The sequence below is a fragment of the Aptenodytes patagonicus genome, chromosome 4 (assembly GCF_965638725.1).
Source record: "Aptenodytes patagonicus chromosome 4, bAptPat1.pri.cur, whole genome shotgun sequence".
In the NCBI taxonomy this organism is placed as follows: Eukaryota; Metazoa; Chordata; class Aves; order Sphenisciformes; family Spheniscidae; genus Aptenodytes; species Aptenodytes patagonicus.
The window spans coordinates 71,512,361-71,528,155 of NC_134952.1; the positions used below are offsets into that span (position 1 = coordinate 71,512,361).

The following is a 15,795-nucleotide window of genomic DNA, read 5'->3' on the forward strand; positions in this document are numbered from 1 at the left end:
TTGTATGTTCTTAGGAGGTGCTTCTTAATGTCACTTTTATGAGTCAATAATCTGGCAAACACATCCTCCCTTTCTTTCCAAATATAAACCTGAAATATTTATTGATCATTTATACCTTTTTTGCCTTCTCTTCTAATAATACTCCTTACTCTTCCAAATATATAAAAGCTTTATTGTCCATAGCCCTTCCAGGCATGGATTTTCCCCTTACGGCTTTTGCTTCTCTTATGAAATCTCAACACTTTCTAATTAATGTTGATTGCCATCTACTTTCATCTCTCAATGGTAGTTCTACATGGTAATTTTTTTCTTCTCAGTATTATATACTGAGAATACACTGAGAGATATTACTTCTCCAGTAATGGGCTTTCAAGGAAAGTTATCCTCTTCCTTGATGGTAGACTTCTTGGCAACCCACCATATTTCCCTGTAAACTTCTCTATTTTATTCCCCTCTTCGCCTGTACATTTTTCTCCCAAATTCACTTTTTTCAGCTTCGGGGAAATAACTTTTTCAAGGGAGGAAGAGGGAGTGGGAGAGGGAGAGAGAGTGTAAAATACGGTTAAGGCTGTCATCTGTTTGCTTAGATCAATGGCGGCTATGAACATAAACTGGAAACAGGCAAATATTGACACTAGCGAGATATTCAGGCATCTCATCTAAATGAAAGGGAATGGTATTTCTAGCAGCAGATTTTAGTAACGAGGGGGCTAAAATAGGCAATATCTATTAATCTTGTGAGACATCCTTCTACTACTGAACATAGTTATGGAAAAGCAGAATTTTTACTACTCGCTTGCACTAGGATAGACAAACTTAGAGCCAGTTGTGTTTTGACCTTTTTGAAAGGTATTTGAGTCTTGGCCAAAATTCTTTTGGGGTGTTTTATACATTAAAAATCCTCAAATCTGGGCTTTCACCGAGCCAAAATTGAACTATTCTTTTCTGTCTGTGGCCGTGGAGTTCGAGTGTTTCCAGAGAGCGGCTCTGTCATTCTTTGAGGTTCTCTGTGTTCCCGTCAGTTGCGCACCCTATTTTGGTAAAAGTGCCTGTCAGCGTCATTCAGAAATGTATAGTAAGAAATTTATTCGGTTTGTATTTTAAAACCTGATATACGAGCGATTATGCCTTTAAGCTGTGTGGCATAATTACACTATAACATTCACATTTGCAATTTTTTTGACTTATCCTACAGCAGTCAGGAAAAGAGGGGAGGGGAAAAAAAAAAGACAAAACCCCAAAGTGAAAACCACGGCTCGGAGGCGTGACCGACTAATTGCAAAGCGCCCCGCATCCGGGCTCCCCGGGGCTCCGCTCCCTCCCCGGGAGAGACGGCCGTTGGCCTCGGCCCAACCGCCGCGGCGGGGCTGGCGCGGGCCCCGGCGGCTCCCCTCGCGCTGCCGCCCCTCTGCCGGCAGGTGCCGCTGCCGCGCCGCCGCCGCCGCCGCTCCTCCCGCACACGGCGGCCCCCCCCCCCCCCCCCCCCCCCCGCCGCCCCGCACCCCGGGGAGCGCAGCCCCTCCGGCGGGCCGCGCCGGGCGTCCGCAGGGGCCGGGCCCCGAGCGGGAGCGGTGCCGCGCGTGTGTGCGTGTGGAAATCCCCCCTCCTCCGCGCCTTCCTCGCCCGGCGGCCGGCCGGGCTGCCAGCAGCGGGGGAGGCGGCTGTGCGGGCAGGGCGAGGGAGGGGAGAGGGGCAGGAGGAAGCGAGGCAGCGGGGAGGGAGAGGGGGGGGCGGAGACGGGGCCAGCCCGAGGAAATCAAACGGCCCCGACATGAATTAAGCAGCGGGCTGCAGAGGGGAGGGCCCCCTCCCCCTCCCTCCCCGCACGGCGCCCGGCGGGAGCAGCGCCGCCCCGCACGGAGCCGGCTGCTCGGGGCACGCCACACGCGCACGCACACACACAGAGACACAGGCGGGGGCGGGCGGGCCGGCCGGGGTGGGGGGGGCCCGGCAGATGAAGATGGCAATGTCTGTGATCCAAGCGTGCCGCAGCCTGGCTCTCTCAACATGGCTGCTGTCCTTTTGTTTCGTGCATCTGCTGTGCCTGGACTTCACCGTGGCTGAGAAGGAGGAGTGGTACACGGCCTTCGTCAACATCACCTACGCCGACCCGGCGGCCGGCAGCGCCGAGCTCCGCAGCGAGAAGAGCGAGTGCGGGCGTTACGGCGAGCAGTCGCCCAAGCAGGACGCCCGCGGGCAGGTGGCCCTCTCCGCCTCGCCCACCGACCGCTACGCCTGTGACCCCGGCACCCGCTTCAATGCCCCGGCGCCGGGCAAGAGCTGGGTGGCCCTCATCCCACGGGGCAACTGCACCTACAAGGACAAGATCCGCCACGCCGCCGCCCAGAACGCCTCCGCCGTGGTCATCTACAACGTGGGCTCCAGCAACGCCAACGAGACCATCACCATGCCCCACGCAGGTGAGCCCCGGCACTCTGCCCACGCTCCATGGGCGCATCCTGAGGTCTGTGCTGGGTGGGCGGATGGGCCCCATTTTCCTGTGTGTGGCAGCCAGCTCTGCCGTCCCACATCCTTGGGGTGGGAGCTGCTGGGGGGGGAAGGTGTCCTCGCACCTCCTGGCAGGGAGCAGGGTGGGCTGCAGGCCTTGCTGGGTCGTGGGTGCCCATCCTGGGGGCCGTGGAGCACCTCTCCATGCTGCCGTGGCAAAGGGCGGATGTGCCGCTAGCAGCAATGCACGCTGGTGCTCCAGGGGTGAAAAGTTTGGGAGATGTAAAGTTTGGGTCTAGTCGGAGGAATGGATGGGACCCTGAGCCCGCTGTGGGGCACTGACGTTTTGTTGCGTCCTGAGGATCCTCTGGCAGGTGCTGTGTGGGACCGGGTGTGACTGAGACCTTCAGAAGAGGAAAGGCGTAGTGTTTACGGTGCAGGCTTATCAGGAGGTGCAATAAAGTAGGGAACACAGCGTCCACTGCCTTGCCTATGATAGTGTAAAAGCTGTGGGATCGAGTAGGAATGCAGAGTATCTGATTTGGTGAGAACATGAGATATTTTGTCCAGGACTGGGGGGGGGAGGGGGTGTCACTCCCCCAGGTGAACGCTCTGATGGGAGTTTGTGCTCGCAGTTTCAGCACATGGGTGCTTGGGTCCCAACATGTGCTCGTAAACCAGAACCAAGCTGAAATCCAGTCATCGGAAACAACCCAAACCTCGGGTTACGCCCACAGAAAACACTGTTTTTGTAATAATGTTTGATCTGAAATAATGTTGTTTTAAAAACAGATCACCAGATTTATATTTAGGGACAGTGTTTTCTGCCAGGGGTCACTGGTCTTTTATATCAGCAGCCTATGCTATGGAGACTAAAATGCCACCTATTGTGAAATCTCAGTTTGGTTTGCATCCAGTAACTAATCATGCCCAGCTGTTTCATGCCAGTTGAATCTTAGCAGACTTAGGGGTAAATTGAAACACAGAAAGGCTGCAAAACAGGATGTTATTCTAGTGACATTTTAAATTTCCACAGTAAACTAGCTAGTATGGATGTGCTGAAAAACGATTTGTTGCTTAACTATAACGCTATAATACTGCTGATTCAAAAACAGCGCTTTTGGAACCTCTTGTGTGCAGCCTCTTTAAGAGGTTAACCGTTTATTTGGGCAAATTAATGTTTCTTTGATAGGATTGGAGGAAGATGGGGGTTTTTTCAGTATTTTCCATTGGTTTTGTGAGACAAGCAACTTATAACCTCTTGAGCTTCTTTAAACTGTGCTTTATAACCTGCACATGGTTTAGTAGCTGTTCAGATTATACTTCTTGGTACTTTAAGTAACACAGATTATATACTAAGCAGTATAAAGTAGTAGGAGCTTGGCATACTTACGCACCCTTAAAGTAAAGCTCAGGCTGTTTCAAAACTTAAGATGCATCGCTTGTTCTTGTCTAGTGAGTTTCTCTAAAACTGCCAACATGTTGGATCAATTAATCGTTTGCCTGTTTTTAAAGTATGCACTAAGCTGGTTTCCCACACAAATGGTGTTTTATTAAGAAACAGTGGGAGTAAAAAATGTGTCTAACCTTTTAAAATGTTAGAGCTTTTGTTTGTTTTAAAGTCTAAAATGAAGTAAGCAGGGAATCTTTCTTACTGAAAGTAGCCTTGGCTTTCAAAAATACGAACACTGTATCACTTATCTTGGGGGCAGCTTCTTTTATGTCATATGACTCCTCACGGTTTATTCTGAGAATCCTTTTTGAGTGCTGAACTGATACCCAGCAGTGTGATTGTACAGTACCAGAGGCTGAAATGAAAGGAAACTTGCAGAAAATAATCTGGACTTGTTGAACACGTTCAGTGAGACTGAAGGGCTTTGCTGATTGATTGTATGAGGTTGTCTTCATTTTAAGGATTTTTGTTCTCTGAAGTTGGAAAATGGTTGTTGGTCTTACCGTAGGGGAAACCTGCCCTCTGCATACAGTCAAAACTCAGAGGAGTTTTAGAGCATAAGTCTGCTGGAACAGGAGGAAAAATAATTATTCTTAAATATTTGACAAACTAGCAGGGGTTCAGAACTGGATTTATCTTTACTCTTCCTCTTGTACCACCATTACGCTGGGACAAAATGAATGCACAAGCTGTGTAAAATTATCTTTCTGACTTGCAGCCTTTGACGTTTGCTTGGTCCCAGCCTAAATGATAGCACAAGAATCAAGGGAAGAATGAATCAAGTTCTTGCTTTCTGAGTTCAGCAGCATCTGCGATGCTCTACCCACGCCAAATCCTGGAGTGGGAAGAAGAAAATTCCATCCTGGAAAATACTTGGGGGGTGGGAGGGGAGGGTGAAATATGACCTAAAAAGCAGTTTAAAAGTCGAAAGAAATATGATGTTACTCTCTTCCCCCCCCCCCCCCCTTTTCTCTTCTCCCACAGGTTTGGGGTTTTTTTTTGAGGTTTCATACAAGCTTAAATAAACTCTTTCTATACAGAAAACAGTATATCCTGTTGCGTAACAATGTGGCTCCTGCCCTTACTAAAGAACTATTACTCCTAAGAGAGATGTTTTTCCTTATGTACATTCTTCTCTTCTGTATGCTTTGCCTTCTTTCTTTTACTGTCATTTTATCTCTTTGTGCTTCTTTCTCTGCTCCTCTCACCCCCACTCTCATTTCTTCATCCCTACCCCGTGCTTCATGCCCCCCTCTTGACCACATTACTGTATTACTTCATAGTGCTTTGCCCTTGCCACTTTCTTCCCAAAGCTCTCTTTCTCCTGCCAAAGATCTTAGCTCACAGCTGTATGTTTAATTATATTTCCTGTTTTCTGCTAAATGCATGCCAGTGACCCTTTGCTAACATGGTGCCTCCTGATTTTAAAATCTATAGGCAACCGTAGCAAGATAACATTCTTGAATCTGAAGGAGGGTTGGTAGACCTCCCTCCCCCCTGACACCCCCACCACGCACCCCCCAGTCAAAACCAGGGTGGTATTATATCGAAGCTTGTTGTGGAAATCTTCAAATACAACTTTCCAGGATTTATTTATAGTGCACCAGACAGAACAGACCAAGTGTTTGATTTGAACCAGTTCAGTCACCGTATTGAAAGTCTTTGCTTTCAGGGAGCTTGTACTTAGGTCACTGCTTGCACATCCAGAAGAGTGAGGTAGAGTTGCGACATCTGCGTTCACAGGGAGTGCAGAGCTCTGTGGTTCTCGCTCTAGGACACACAGCTTTTGCATCATTTGCTACAGCAAACCAGCATCTTTATTTTTATTGGCTTGAAGTATGGTATGGGAGCTATGAGTCCAACTCTGTTTGCTTTTTGACTGAATACATTTTAACCAGAGAAGGAACAAAAGCATCTAGAATTTCTGTTTCACATGCTTTTTATTTCTCCTAAATCAACTTTTCTAGTAGAGAAGTACTCTAATAATATAGAGGATGTTCTTTTTCCTCCAGAAGAATAATCCATGGTGTTGGCTAGGGCTTCTGATTGGCATTTTTTCTTATTCAGAACAAATTAGCTGTCATTTAGGTTTGAAAAGGCTCTAGCCACTGTGTCTACATTTAATAACTTAGTATTAATTGGAAGTATTCTTACTACCTGTTGTAGCACATGATCTAACACTTCCTCTGAGCTCTGAATAGATACAGTAAGGGAGCCTTCCAGAAGATGATTCAAGGTGAGAACTTCCCTCTCTCCAGCTCTTACTTGAGGGAACCTAGGTTGACCACTTTTAACTTGGGCACCTGTCAGGTGCTTGGGGCTAGGGAGGGATGTTAACTGTGACTGTACACATGATTCATATGTGGGTAAAAATCAAATCTTTAGTATTCAATACAGTTTGTAACATTCAGTTTGAATTCTGGGGTGCATCAGAATATCTCACAGAATGGATATGATTATTATGTGAAATAAATTGCATCCGAAGTATTTTGCACCAGAAGCATATGTGAGTCAGGCAGCTTTGCATTCTCAGTATTCTGCTCTTCCCGTGCATGCCATCACAAATTTTAAGTCACGTGCTGTGCGTATGACAGCCTGTTTTCAATGAGAGGCAGATGCCTCGTTTTTTGTAATGGCTCGTACACGCTGGCAGCAACTGTATCTTTGAGACATGAATCTCATATATGATCTAAGATGACTCTGACTTCTTCCCTCCCTCTTTGGCCCTCAAGTGCAGCATGTGTGTACCAGATCGCATGAGGAGGGCATGGCCATCCCACTGCAAAACCAGTGTGTCCCTCCACACGTACTGTGAATGTGGCCAGCCTTGATCTGTGCACACTCAGTTCAATAAGTTTCTTCCCTTGTACTCAGATTTTTGTTCCACGATCAATGACTAGTCTTGACTTTAACATATTTCAGGATGTGTTGGTAGTAGTTTTGGCTTTGGGCTCCCCTGTAGATTTGTACTGATGTGCAAATTAAACACTGAAGTTGAAGATTTCTCTCTTTACAGACTTAATTCAGTACTGGAGCTACATTTGTTCCTTTACTAAAACAATTGTTTTCCTAAACCTTTGTTGAATTCTAATGAGGGAAACGTGCTGACAACATTCACACTGAATTTACATATGGATAAGTGTGAATTAATCAAGGGTTGGAGATTTCAGGCTTCCAGACCTGCCATAATTATTTTCTGTTCCAGGCACGCAGGATTCATTCCTAATAGAAACCAACTCAATGGGGGAGGGAGATGGAGATTAAGGCATCTCTGAGCCTTATCCATCATGAAATTGAGGCATGGCTGGGGTGTGCTGCCATCCTTAGGAACTCAGAGGAGCTCCTGGATCCATCGTGTAGGCCTGGCTTTCCGTAGTTTTTGAAAATCTGGCTCTCGATATTTATCAAAATCAAGGATTTATAACATTGGCTAGAGTCAGCAGTAGTGCTGACAAGCTGTCCCACTGCGTTTGCTAGTGAGCCACACTTCTGCCTACTAGTCCTGCTGTGGTTCAGTGCTAGACTTCTCTACTGCGGATGTGTTCGGTTATGCCAAGTGGTGGGGGGACTTTGTGATGTTAGGTAACTGGTTTGGCTTTAACTGAATTAAAGGGATGAATTTGACCTACAAGGACTAGAGCAACAAAATAATCTTAGTCTCCAGTACTACCTGGGACAGCCACTTCAGCGCCGGGGCACTGAGTTTTGTCATTAGATGAGACGCTTTCTGCTTTGTTGAATCTCGCATCTTGTTTCAGTCTCACGACTGGCTTGTGTATCTTCTTCAGAGCCCATTGCAGTCAGTGGGAAGACAGTGAGTCCATTGAGCTTTGGATCAAGTCGTAAGGCACAGCATTCCCTACAAAGTGGTGAAGTATTGATTCATTGAAGATTGCATTGATCCTCCAAGCTTACTGATTGCAAAAGCAGTTAGATTTCTGCATGCCCTTTGGTTATCTGCAGCATTTGTTTGCAGTGATATTCATACAAGTGCTGTCTTCAGATCTCTGCAATAAGAAGTGACACAGCAAGAAGAAAATCTTCCTCAGAAACAAATCTGTATCAGCATTGATTCTCACCACTGCCTGTTAATCTGGAGCACCTCCTTTTGGTATACTGTCCTTAGGAGAATGGCTTGCTTTTGATAAAGTGATGGTTTGTTCTAGTCCCATTGGTATTTTGGCCTTAAAATGGTATATGTTAGCTTGGGTTATCAGAATACTGTGGCAGCCTGTGGCTAGCGTGTTAATTCCATTATAGCTCACTAATTCATGAAGATATATTTCCGTGCTGCCCCCCTTCATGGTACATCACAGAGCACAGGAACATTTTCAGCAAAAGGAGAAAGAAACCTACAGTTAGTTCAGTGTTGGCACTTTAAGAGTCTCTTTTCCTGGTAGGAGAAGAGGACACTTTCTACTTTTCTCATGTAAGCGAAGGACTAAAAGAACCTATTATTTTGCCGCACTTTGATGGAGCTCAGAGTGCATTGTCATGTGAGATGACTGAGTTTCAAGTGACCTCTGCCTCCTTACACCACAAGCCAGGCTGATGAAGAGTTAGATCTTTATGAAGGGATAGCCCAACGACTTCTCCACTTCCCAATAACTTCTGCATAGCTAACCTGCACAGAAACAGCATTCATTTCAAGACAAGCCCCATTTCTGCCTTTTCAGTTGCATTTGAGTACTAGTCACTTGATGACTTCTTTGGTACAGTAGGGAGCGAACAATACAATCATTGACTCATAGAAACCAGATATGGAAAAGACTGAGTAGTCCATGTAATCTGTCACCTTACTAATGCAGGACTGCTTCCTATGGTGTTACCATCTACTACCGTTACAGTGCTTTTTGCTTAGCATCTTGCAAAGAAAAGAATCTTGGGGTGCTTCAGAACCAAATGCAGTCAATGTAAGCAGCAGAATGGTGCTGAGGAAAGAGATATAAAATGTAGGTGGATATTAAATAGAATACTATATCTTGCAATAATATTTAATTCTCATAACTTCCACAAAGTTATCTTGGCAGAGGCATAACTGCTAAAGGATAAGGTTTAAAACCAACTGTATCCATTGTACCACACAGTTTAGGGGAGTATATGGCAATTGCAAGAAGAAAGAGGAGACAAAATATTTTGTAACTGGTTATGTCCAAACAGGCTTACTCTGCTGTGTCTTGATTCCATAGTGGCATGTGACCCTGGACTTTATTAGTGCCTAGCTCTCTCCTCATTTCACTCCACGGTGTTTTGGTTTCTCTGGAACAGAAATCTAGATGGATAGGCCACATGTCAGCCACTGCACAGTTTGACCAGGTCCTGAATGTGGATGAGCAGGGGTCAAGGACGCTCCAGGGTACCCTGCTTGTTCATGAGTGCATTTAGATGTAGTATCTCAGAAGGTAATTCTATTAAGAACTACAATTTCTGTTACCTGGAGGAGAAAACCCAAATCACTTAGGTGAAACCTCAACTTTTAAATTTACTGTATTAAATCTACCAGCTTTATATCTACTGGCTGACCCACTGCCCGTATTAGTGGATGCCGAGCTTCATAAACTTACAAGTTTGCTAATGAATTTGCTGTGAATTGAAGCTCATCAATAATAGGCTTACTGTTCTTCAGTGCATTTTGTGGACCCCTTAGAAGTAATCCTCCAGCCAGGATAGGTTGAAAATTACTGATTTAGGTGAACTTACCACCCTGGTGGAAACAATGTTTTTTAGTTCAAAAATGGATGAGTGGAAACACCTCTTCTTTCAGCAGTTCTAGTAGATGGAGAAAGGTTGTAAAGATTGGTTTGCTTATGAAACAACAGTACTATGCAGCTGTGTTTTACAAGAGAGGCTTAACAAGGGCATTTTTTTTTTTTTGGCTCCTCTTCAATAAATTATTTGAGATAAACCTTAGAAAACTGAACTGAGGAGAACTGAAGGAGATGATGAAAAGATTAACTGGTTTGTTTTATTGCTATTCTACATTGAAATATGAAAAGTTGGCATCTTTTGATTCTTTGCTACTTAAAGATATAATAGCTTTTTAAAATAATTGTTCATTTCTTTTCCCTCTCAAGAGTGACTTATAAATAACATCAATAAAGTGAAGTGCCTGTTCATTTGCTTCTGACAGTATAATCATAGTGATACTCAATTCTACTGCTAGACCTAAGGGTCTGTCAGAGTTTCTCTCTCAAATTTGATGTGTTTTACTGTGTTTATGTATGTAATAGTCCCTGCTGTAAATTGGAAAGGTAGCCCATTTACTTTAACCTTATTTTCAGTTTGAGACAAAATTGGAGGGGAGAAAATGTTTCTCTTCTTAGTTCCCAAAACACAGAAACGTAAATTACAGCCATGTAACTCCATAGAGTCCTGGTTTGAGTATATCTTGTATACTCCTTAAACACAGATAGAAGCATTACATCTGCATAGGAATGTAGTTCCTCTAGCAATACATGGAATAGGATGAGTTGGCGAGTGCTCCCTTGTGCTACACACTTAATGAGACATAGCTTTTTAAAATTAATTTATATTCCATAGTGCCTTGAAGCCTTTATCATGAGAGAGGACCCCTTGCACTGGGGTGCTCCATAACAAAGCAGTTCTCTCTGTATGCTGTTCTACCAAGACAGCCCCCTACTACTGACATGGTTGTCTATGAACCTTCATCATTTGTCCCTGAACATTGGCTTAATTATATAGGATATTATTCTTCTTCATAATTTCTTTCATACCTTGGACTTCCTCCCTTTTTATATGCCCTTTGGTTTGCCTCTTACTGTTCAAACCTCTCCTTACAAGGCATCTCTTTTTTGCAAGTCATTGTAAGAATATCTCACCAGAAAATATATGTATTTTAAAGAGAATTATGCATCACATTAATCTCCGGCTTCCAGCTTTATAAATCACACATCATTAAACTGTGTTCTTCTATTTATTGCTTGATCTTGCAGTCCTTGTCAAAAAATTCATTTCTAGCACGGCCACTGTTACGTTGTGTTGAATGTGTCTGACATTACACAGCAGCACTAATGGACTCAAGAGCCTAGTAGGTAGATTCATTGTTAGTTAACATGTATGTCTAATCTTAAGATTACTGTAAAAGGTGTCAATATTAGTTGAATATGTGTTGTGGGTTGGCTGGGTTCAGACCCAGTACAATAAGCTGTACAGTTTTATTGTTTTGCTTAAATTGATTTGTGGAGCACTTGAGAAGCTTTTGCACCTAGTTGTTACTGTCATACTAGCAGAACAATTCCAGTTCCTCATGATCAAAGCTCTGGTGTCTAACAAGTTTCACTATAAAAGATTTCTTGGATTTTCCAATTATGCAAGAGTTTTGTATCAGTATCTGCTAAAGATCTCTCCGGTTTTACATCCTGTGATGCCAGCTAAAATGTTAGTATTCTCTTTCCTTTTCCATTTCAGTATTTTCTGTTAGAAGACACAAAGATATTTCTGCTTTTCCTTTGCCCTTTCAGAATTTCTGTATTAGAGAATCTTCAATCTTTGGCCATATTTCTGGGGCATGTCTGTGTTTGTACTAAAAAAAAAAAAAAAAACCAACTTTAAAACAGAACAGTCTGATGCTGCAGTCTCATTCATGATTGCTCCTTATACTTGTACAGAATACGCTTTCCCCTCTTTTGCCTTTTTAAGCTTTTATTATATGCTCACTGTCTCCTAGTTTTACCTGCCAGTATCATGTTCCTTGAGTGAGGCAGCTTTCGCAAGATTGTGTAATTTCTGTGCCTGGTCTCTTATCGCTCTTTATGTCCATGTGTTTGAAGTACCATCTGGTTGTCCATGAAATTCACACCTTTATTAAATACTATATCAAGACTTTTCACACTGGAAAATGAGGAGTTGTCTGAGTAAAATCCATTATGTCTTGTTATAATATTGCCTTTGATGTCTTTCTCTTGCCTTATTTTTCCTTCAATCCTCTATCCTCTTCATTTTCTACTTAGTTTTTTCTCTCTCTCCTTTTTTTGGGGGAGGGGGATATAATTTCTTTACTTTCCACACTTCCAATAAATCTTTCCCTTGGACTTCTCACCCATTTTTTTTTTTCTTCTTCACTTCTCTTTTTATGTGCTCTGCACCTATTTTTCATCTCTTCTATTTCCCCCCCCCCCCCCTTCCTCCCCACCCCTTACCAGGTTAACAAAAATAGCCAAAGGCTATTGCTTTACATACAAAGTTGACTGTAAGGGGAAGCAGAGCAGGATTATGCTCTTTTGGTTGTTTTTCCTTTGCAGCTGACTCCGGGTTTAAAGAGCATCTGCTGACTGCTGTCTGCTGCTCAGAGTCGGCTTGGAGGAGTGGGACACCAGCAATCGGGAAGTGTGGCAGTGCCATTCATGAACAGAAGACTGCCAATCAGGCATAGCACGTTTGCTATGCATAGAATGGCTTTGTGCTGAACACTCCTAAGTCTTTTTCATGAATTCTTAAAAGACTAAATTATGGTCCCCTCTGTGTGAAGAGGCAGATCCTGCTCTTTCATACTTTTGCAGAAGATTAAGTTTGCCCCACTAGGTGCTAGAAAAACTGACCAGGAATTTTTCCATTGAACCTGTTTTTCTTTGTTGAAAATCCATTTTACTACTAAAAAACTGTTTTGGAAAGTTTCTGCTCTCCAGAAAAGATCTTACAGTTCGGAGTATGAAGGAAGATTTTATTTTAGTAAATATTCAATGTCTCAGAATTTTAGGTTCAGAACAGTTTGGTTTCCCTTTCCTTTTTTGATGATACATTACATTTTAATCAGCTTCTACCAGCTTTAAACACTAGTTCCACCCCAGAGCACAGACCTGACTTCTTCCCAACTCAAATGTTACACTTCTCCAGGAATCAATGCATGCATTTGTTTACAAGTATTATTTAAAGAAATTGAACTCAGGTTTGCAATGCTGAATTTCTCTTCCCTGTGATAGTGTGCCAACAGCTTTCTGTCTTCCCATAGCGCAGTCCCTAAGCTATAAGATCTTTGGCCCTTGCTGTATGTGTATATATCCTTACCAGCAGGCTAGACATGACTTTAGCACTGTGTCTGGATACTCACAGGAATGATACTTGGTATGAGATAAAGATTGCCCTCATAGACAAAGACATAACAAGGATCAGTAGTTGCCAGTGGAAGTGAGACAAATTCAGGCTTGTAGTAAGATGCAATTTCCTAAATGGTTGCCCATAACTTAATGTTATTTGAATGGGTTTAGATAGCTCTCTAAAAGTCCCATCCTGGAAAAATTACCCCATTCTCTGGGAAAATTGTGGTAGTACGTGTACAAGGAAGGTTAGAGAAGGTGATCGTGGTAGTTCTTCATGGTTTTAGGGACTGTATCTCTCTGGAACTACCACCCAGCTCTCTTCCACACTTGGAGACTGCCAAAACAGCTCTGGTGGAAGCTCTGCACAGTGGGCAGAGGTAAACCCTATGGCCTGAAGCATCAGCTTTTCTAGACGGGATCTCTGCGTAGCATGTCCTTTACCACCTAGAAAGAACTTAGCTGGGTGACAGTGGTGAAATGATGTCAGTTCGTTATTTCTTTGTGACTCTTGCTTATAGAAGAGGAAGCTGCAAGAAAACGCACTTGCAAGAAAAACATAGCCTGAGCAACTTCTATTTTTTGTGCCTGAAGATAGCCAACAAATGCGGAGAGCTGCCTGTAAGCCTCCACAACATTTGCTGGAGCATGTGTCTCACATCGTAAAAGAAATTGAAAGCCTTTCTCTTCCAAAACGTCTATTTCAATGTTGAATGCCAGCACAAGCGAATATCATGATCAAATGCAACCCAGAGCGGCAAAGGTATCACAGGTGGGGATGAAATACTCCAAAAGCCAATACTACCATCATTCACTTTGCCAGAGAAATGGCTAAAATAGCCATTAGATGAAAGTCATGTGAATGAACCTGAATCCTGGAGAGGTGAATTCATGTTATGGCAAAACAATAACCATGGAAGTAGCTTGTGACCCCTGTGGCATCATCATCAGGGAGACATTCTTCCTCTCAGAGACTGTGAAACTTATCTGACTAATCCATATATCTTAATCCCCATTTCAGTTCTGTACTGACTGCCGTGTCTCACTGGTACGCACTGTCGTGATCTTTGAAATTTTCTTGTTTGCTGCCTCATTGTTGTTTGTTCCAGTCCTTCCTTGCTGCCTTTACAGGTGGTGGGAACGTTCCCTGAGATGATGAGGATCTTGGTCACCTTGTGCTCAGGTTTGAGCTTGTACATTTCCTAGTTGCCTTTAGCAGTTTTGCATGTTGCTTGGTGTTTGAGTATGGGGTTTGTATTGCTCACAGAATATTGCCCAACCGGATCCATAGGTGAATTAGAGAAAGCTACCAAACAGCTTAACTGCGTGGGAAAGTAATGAGCTATGTCTAAGGCAGTCGGGATCCTCTAGTGAGTATTGATTCTTCAGAGAACTCATCTGTCCTTTTCACTCCCCTGGCCTGCTAACCCCCGCTTAAGAAACCACATAGGAAAATTTCATTTTTCTGTGTTTTTTTCTTTCCTCCAGAGACATTCTCTTTTCTTTATCCAAGTCCCAGACAGTCTTTTTTTCATTTTTTTTTCTCTTCTAGTCTACTAACCAGAACTTCTTGAGATGCAATTTATGAGAGTCCGTAGCCTATTTTTAAGAGAAAAATATGACTGTATAACTATTTTTTCTGAATTTATAATTTCTAATGGTCGGTAGTTCAAGGAAATTTTTGGTAACAGAGAATTGATATTATTTGGTTTCTAAATATGCATGACCTGTCACTTCTTTCTCCAATAATTAAGGGCTTCATTCCTATTAACTAATTTACATAACCATCTTTCTGCTATTAGACTTATGAAAAATAACAAAGCAAGCACTGAATTTTTAGTATAGAATGTCTTCTACTGATTACCTTGTAGACTTGACATGTAGAGTCTGTTCTTAGTTCTCAACCAATACTGTGTTGAGTCAGCACAATGATTGCTGTTGGTCTTTTCTGGACAATTTATTTTGTGTCCATAGACCAGAAATATTTTTCACCAATGGAAAGGTAACTCAGCTAGTTTTATCACAAAGCTGTTGTCTTTGGCTCTGACTAGCCAAATCTGTTGTGGATTAGCCTGCAAAACAGGAGCTATTGCATATATGTAAAGCGATAGACTGGTAGTAATGATAGCAGGGAGGCAAGTATAACTGTGTCTCACCTAGACCAATACAGCAACTCCTAAAATCTCTTACTTGCAAATGAGACTGATACTTAAAAATCACTTATCACTTTACTAAGGTAGTGATTTTGCTGTCATAAAACTCACTAGTAGGTATTTTAAAATTTAGGTTAGACATTATTTCTAACATCTACATTACATTAAGGTAATTTGGAGAATGCTTCATGTCCCAGTTCGAGACGATGTTTGCACAAATGGTTATAGTTAAGCTCATGTTTCGTTCTTGCTAAGAATGGGCCAGAAGTTGAGCACCTTGACTAAATGTGATTGAAAGTGGTTTTATGAGAAAATGTCATCTATGAAAGAGGAGGAAGTGTCTGATGTAGCCCAGGGTTTTATTACTAAGAATGTTAGTGTGGTAAGCTTGGGGGATCTTATGCCCTTCTGTAGCACTGTGAATAGTCAAGGTCCTTACAATAAGGCATTTTTATTTATAGTTATAAATATAAGATATATACTTTATATATTTTATAAAACAGGTGCTTTATAAATACCTGTTAAAAGAGATGCTTTAATTATTTTACATTTCTCCACGTAGATTGGCTTCTGCTTTCTGGGTTATCAGGCATGTCTGCATCACAGTAAGAAGCAAAGGTGCCTCTCCCAACTTCCAGTGAACACTGTTCCCCTTCCATCTGAGAACAAGTTGACCACCCAAACCCTT

General features: G+C 43.0%; 1 protein-coding gene across 1 annotated transcript in view; it reads left to right on the forward strand.

Moving 5' to 3' along the window:
* The first annotated feature begins 1,954 nt into the window (after nt 1-1,954).
* RNF150 (ring finger protein 150) overlaps nt 1,955-15,795 on the forward strand; it is a 126,777-nt gene continuing 112,936 nt past the window's right edge. The window contains exon 1 of the mRNA XM_076337165.1: nt 1,955-2,420. Coding sequence (XP_076193280.1) covers nt 1,955-2,420 — 466 coding nt within the window. The remainder of the gene's footprint in view (nt 2,421-15,795) is intronic.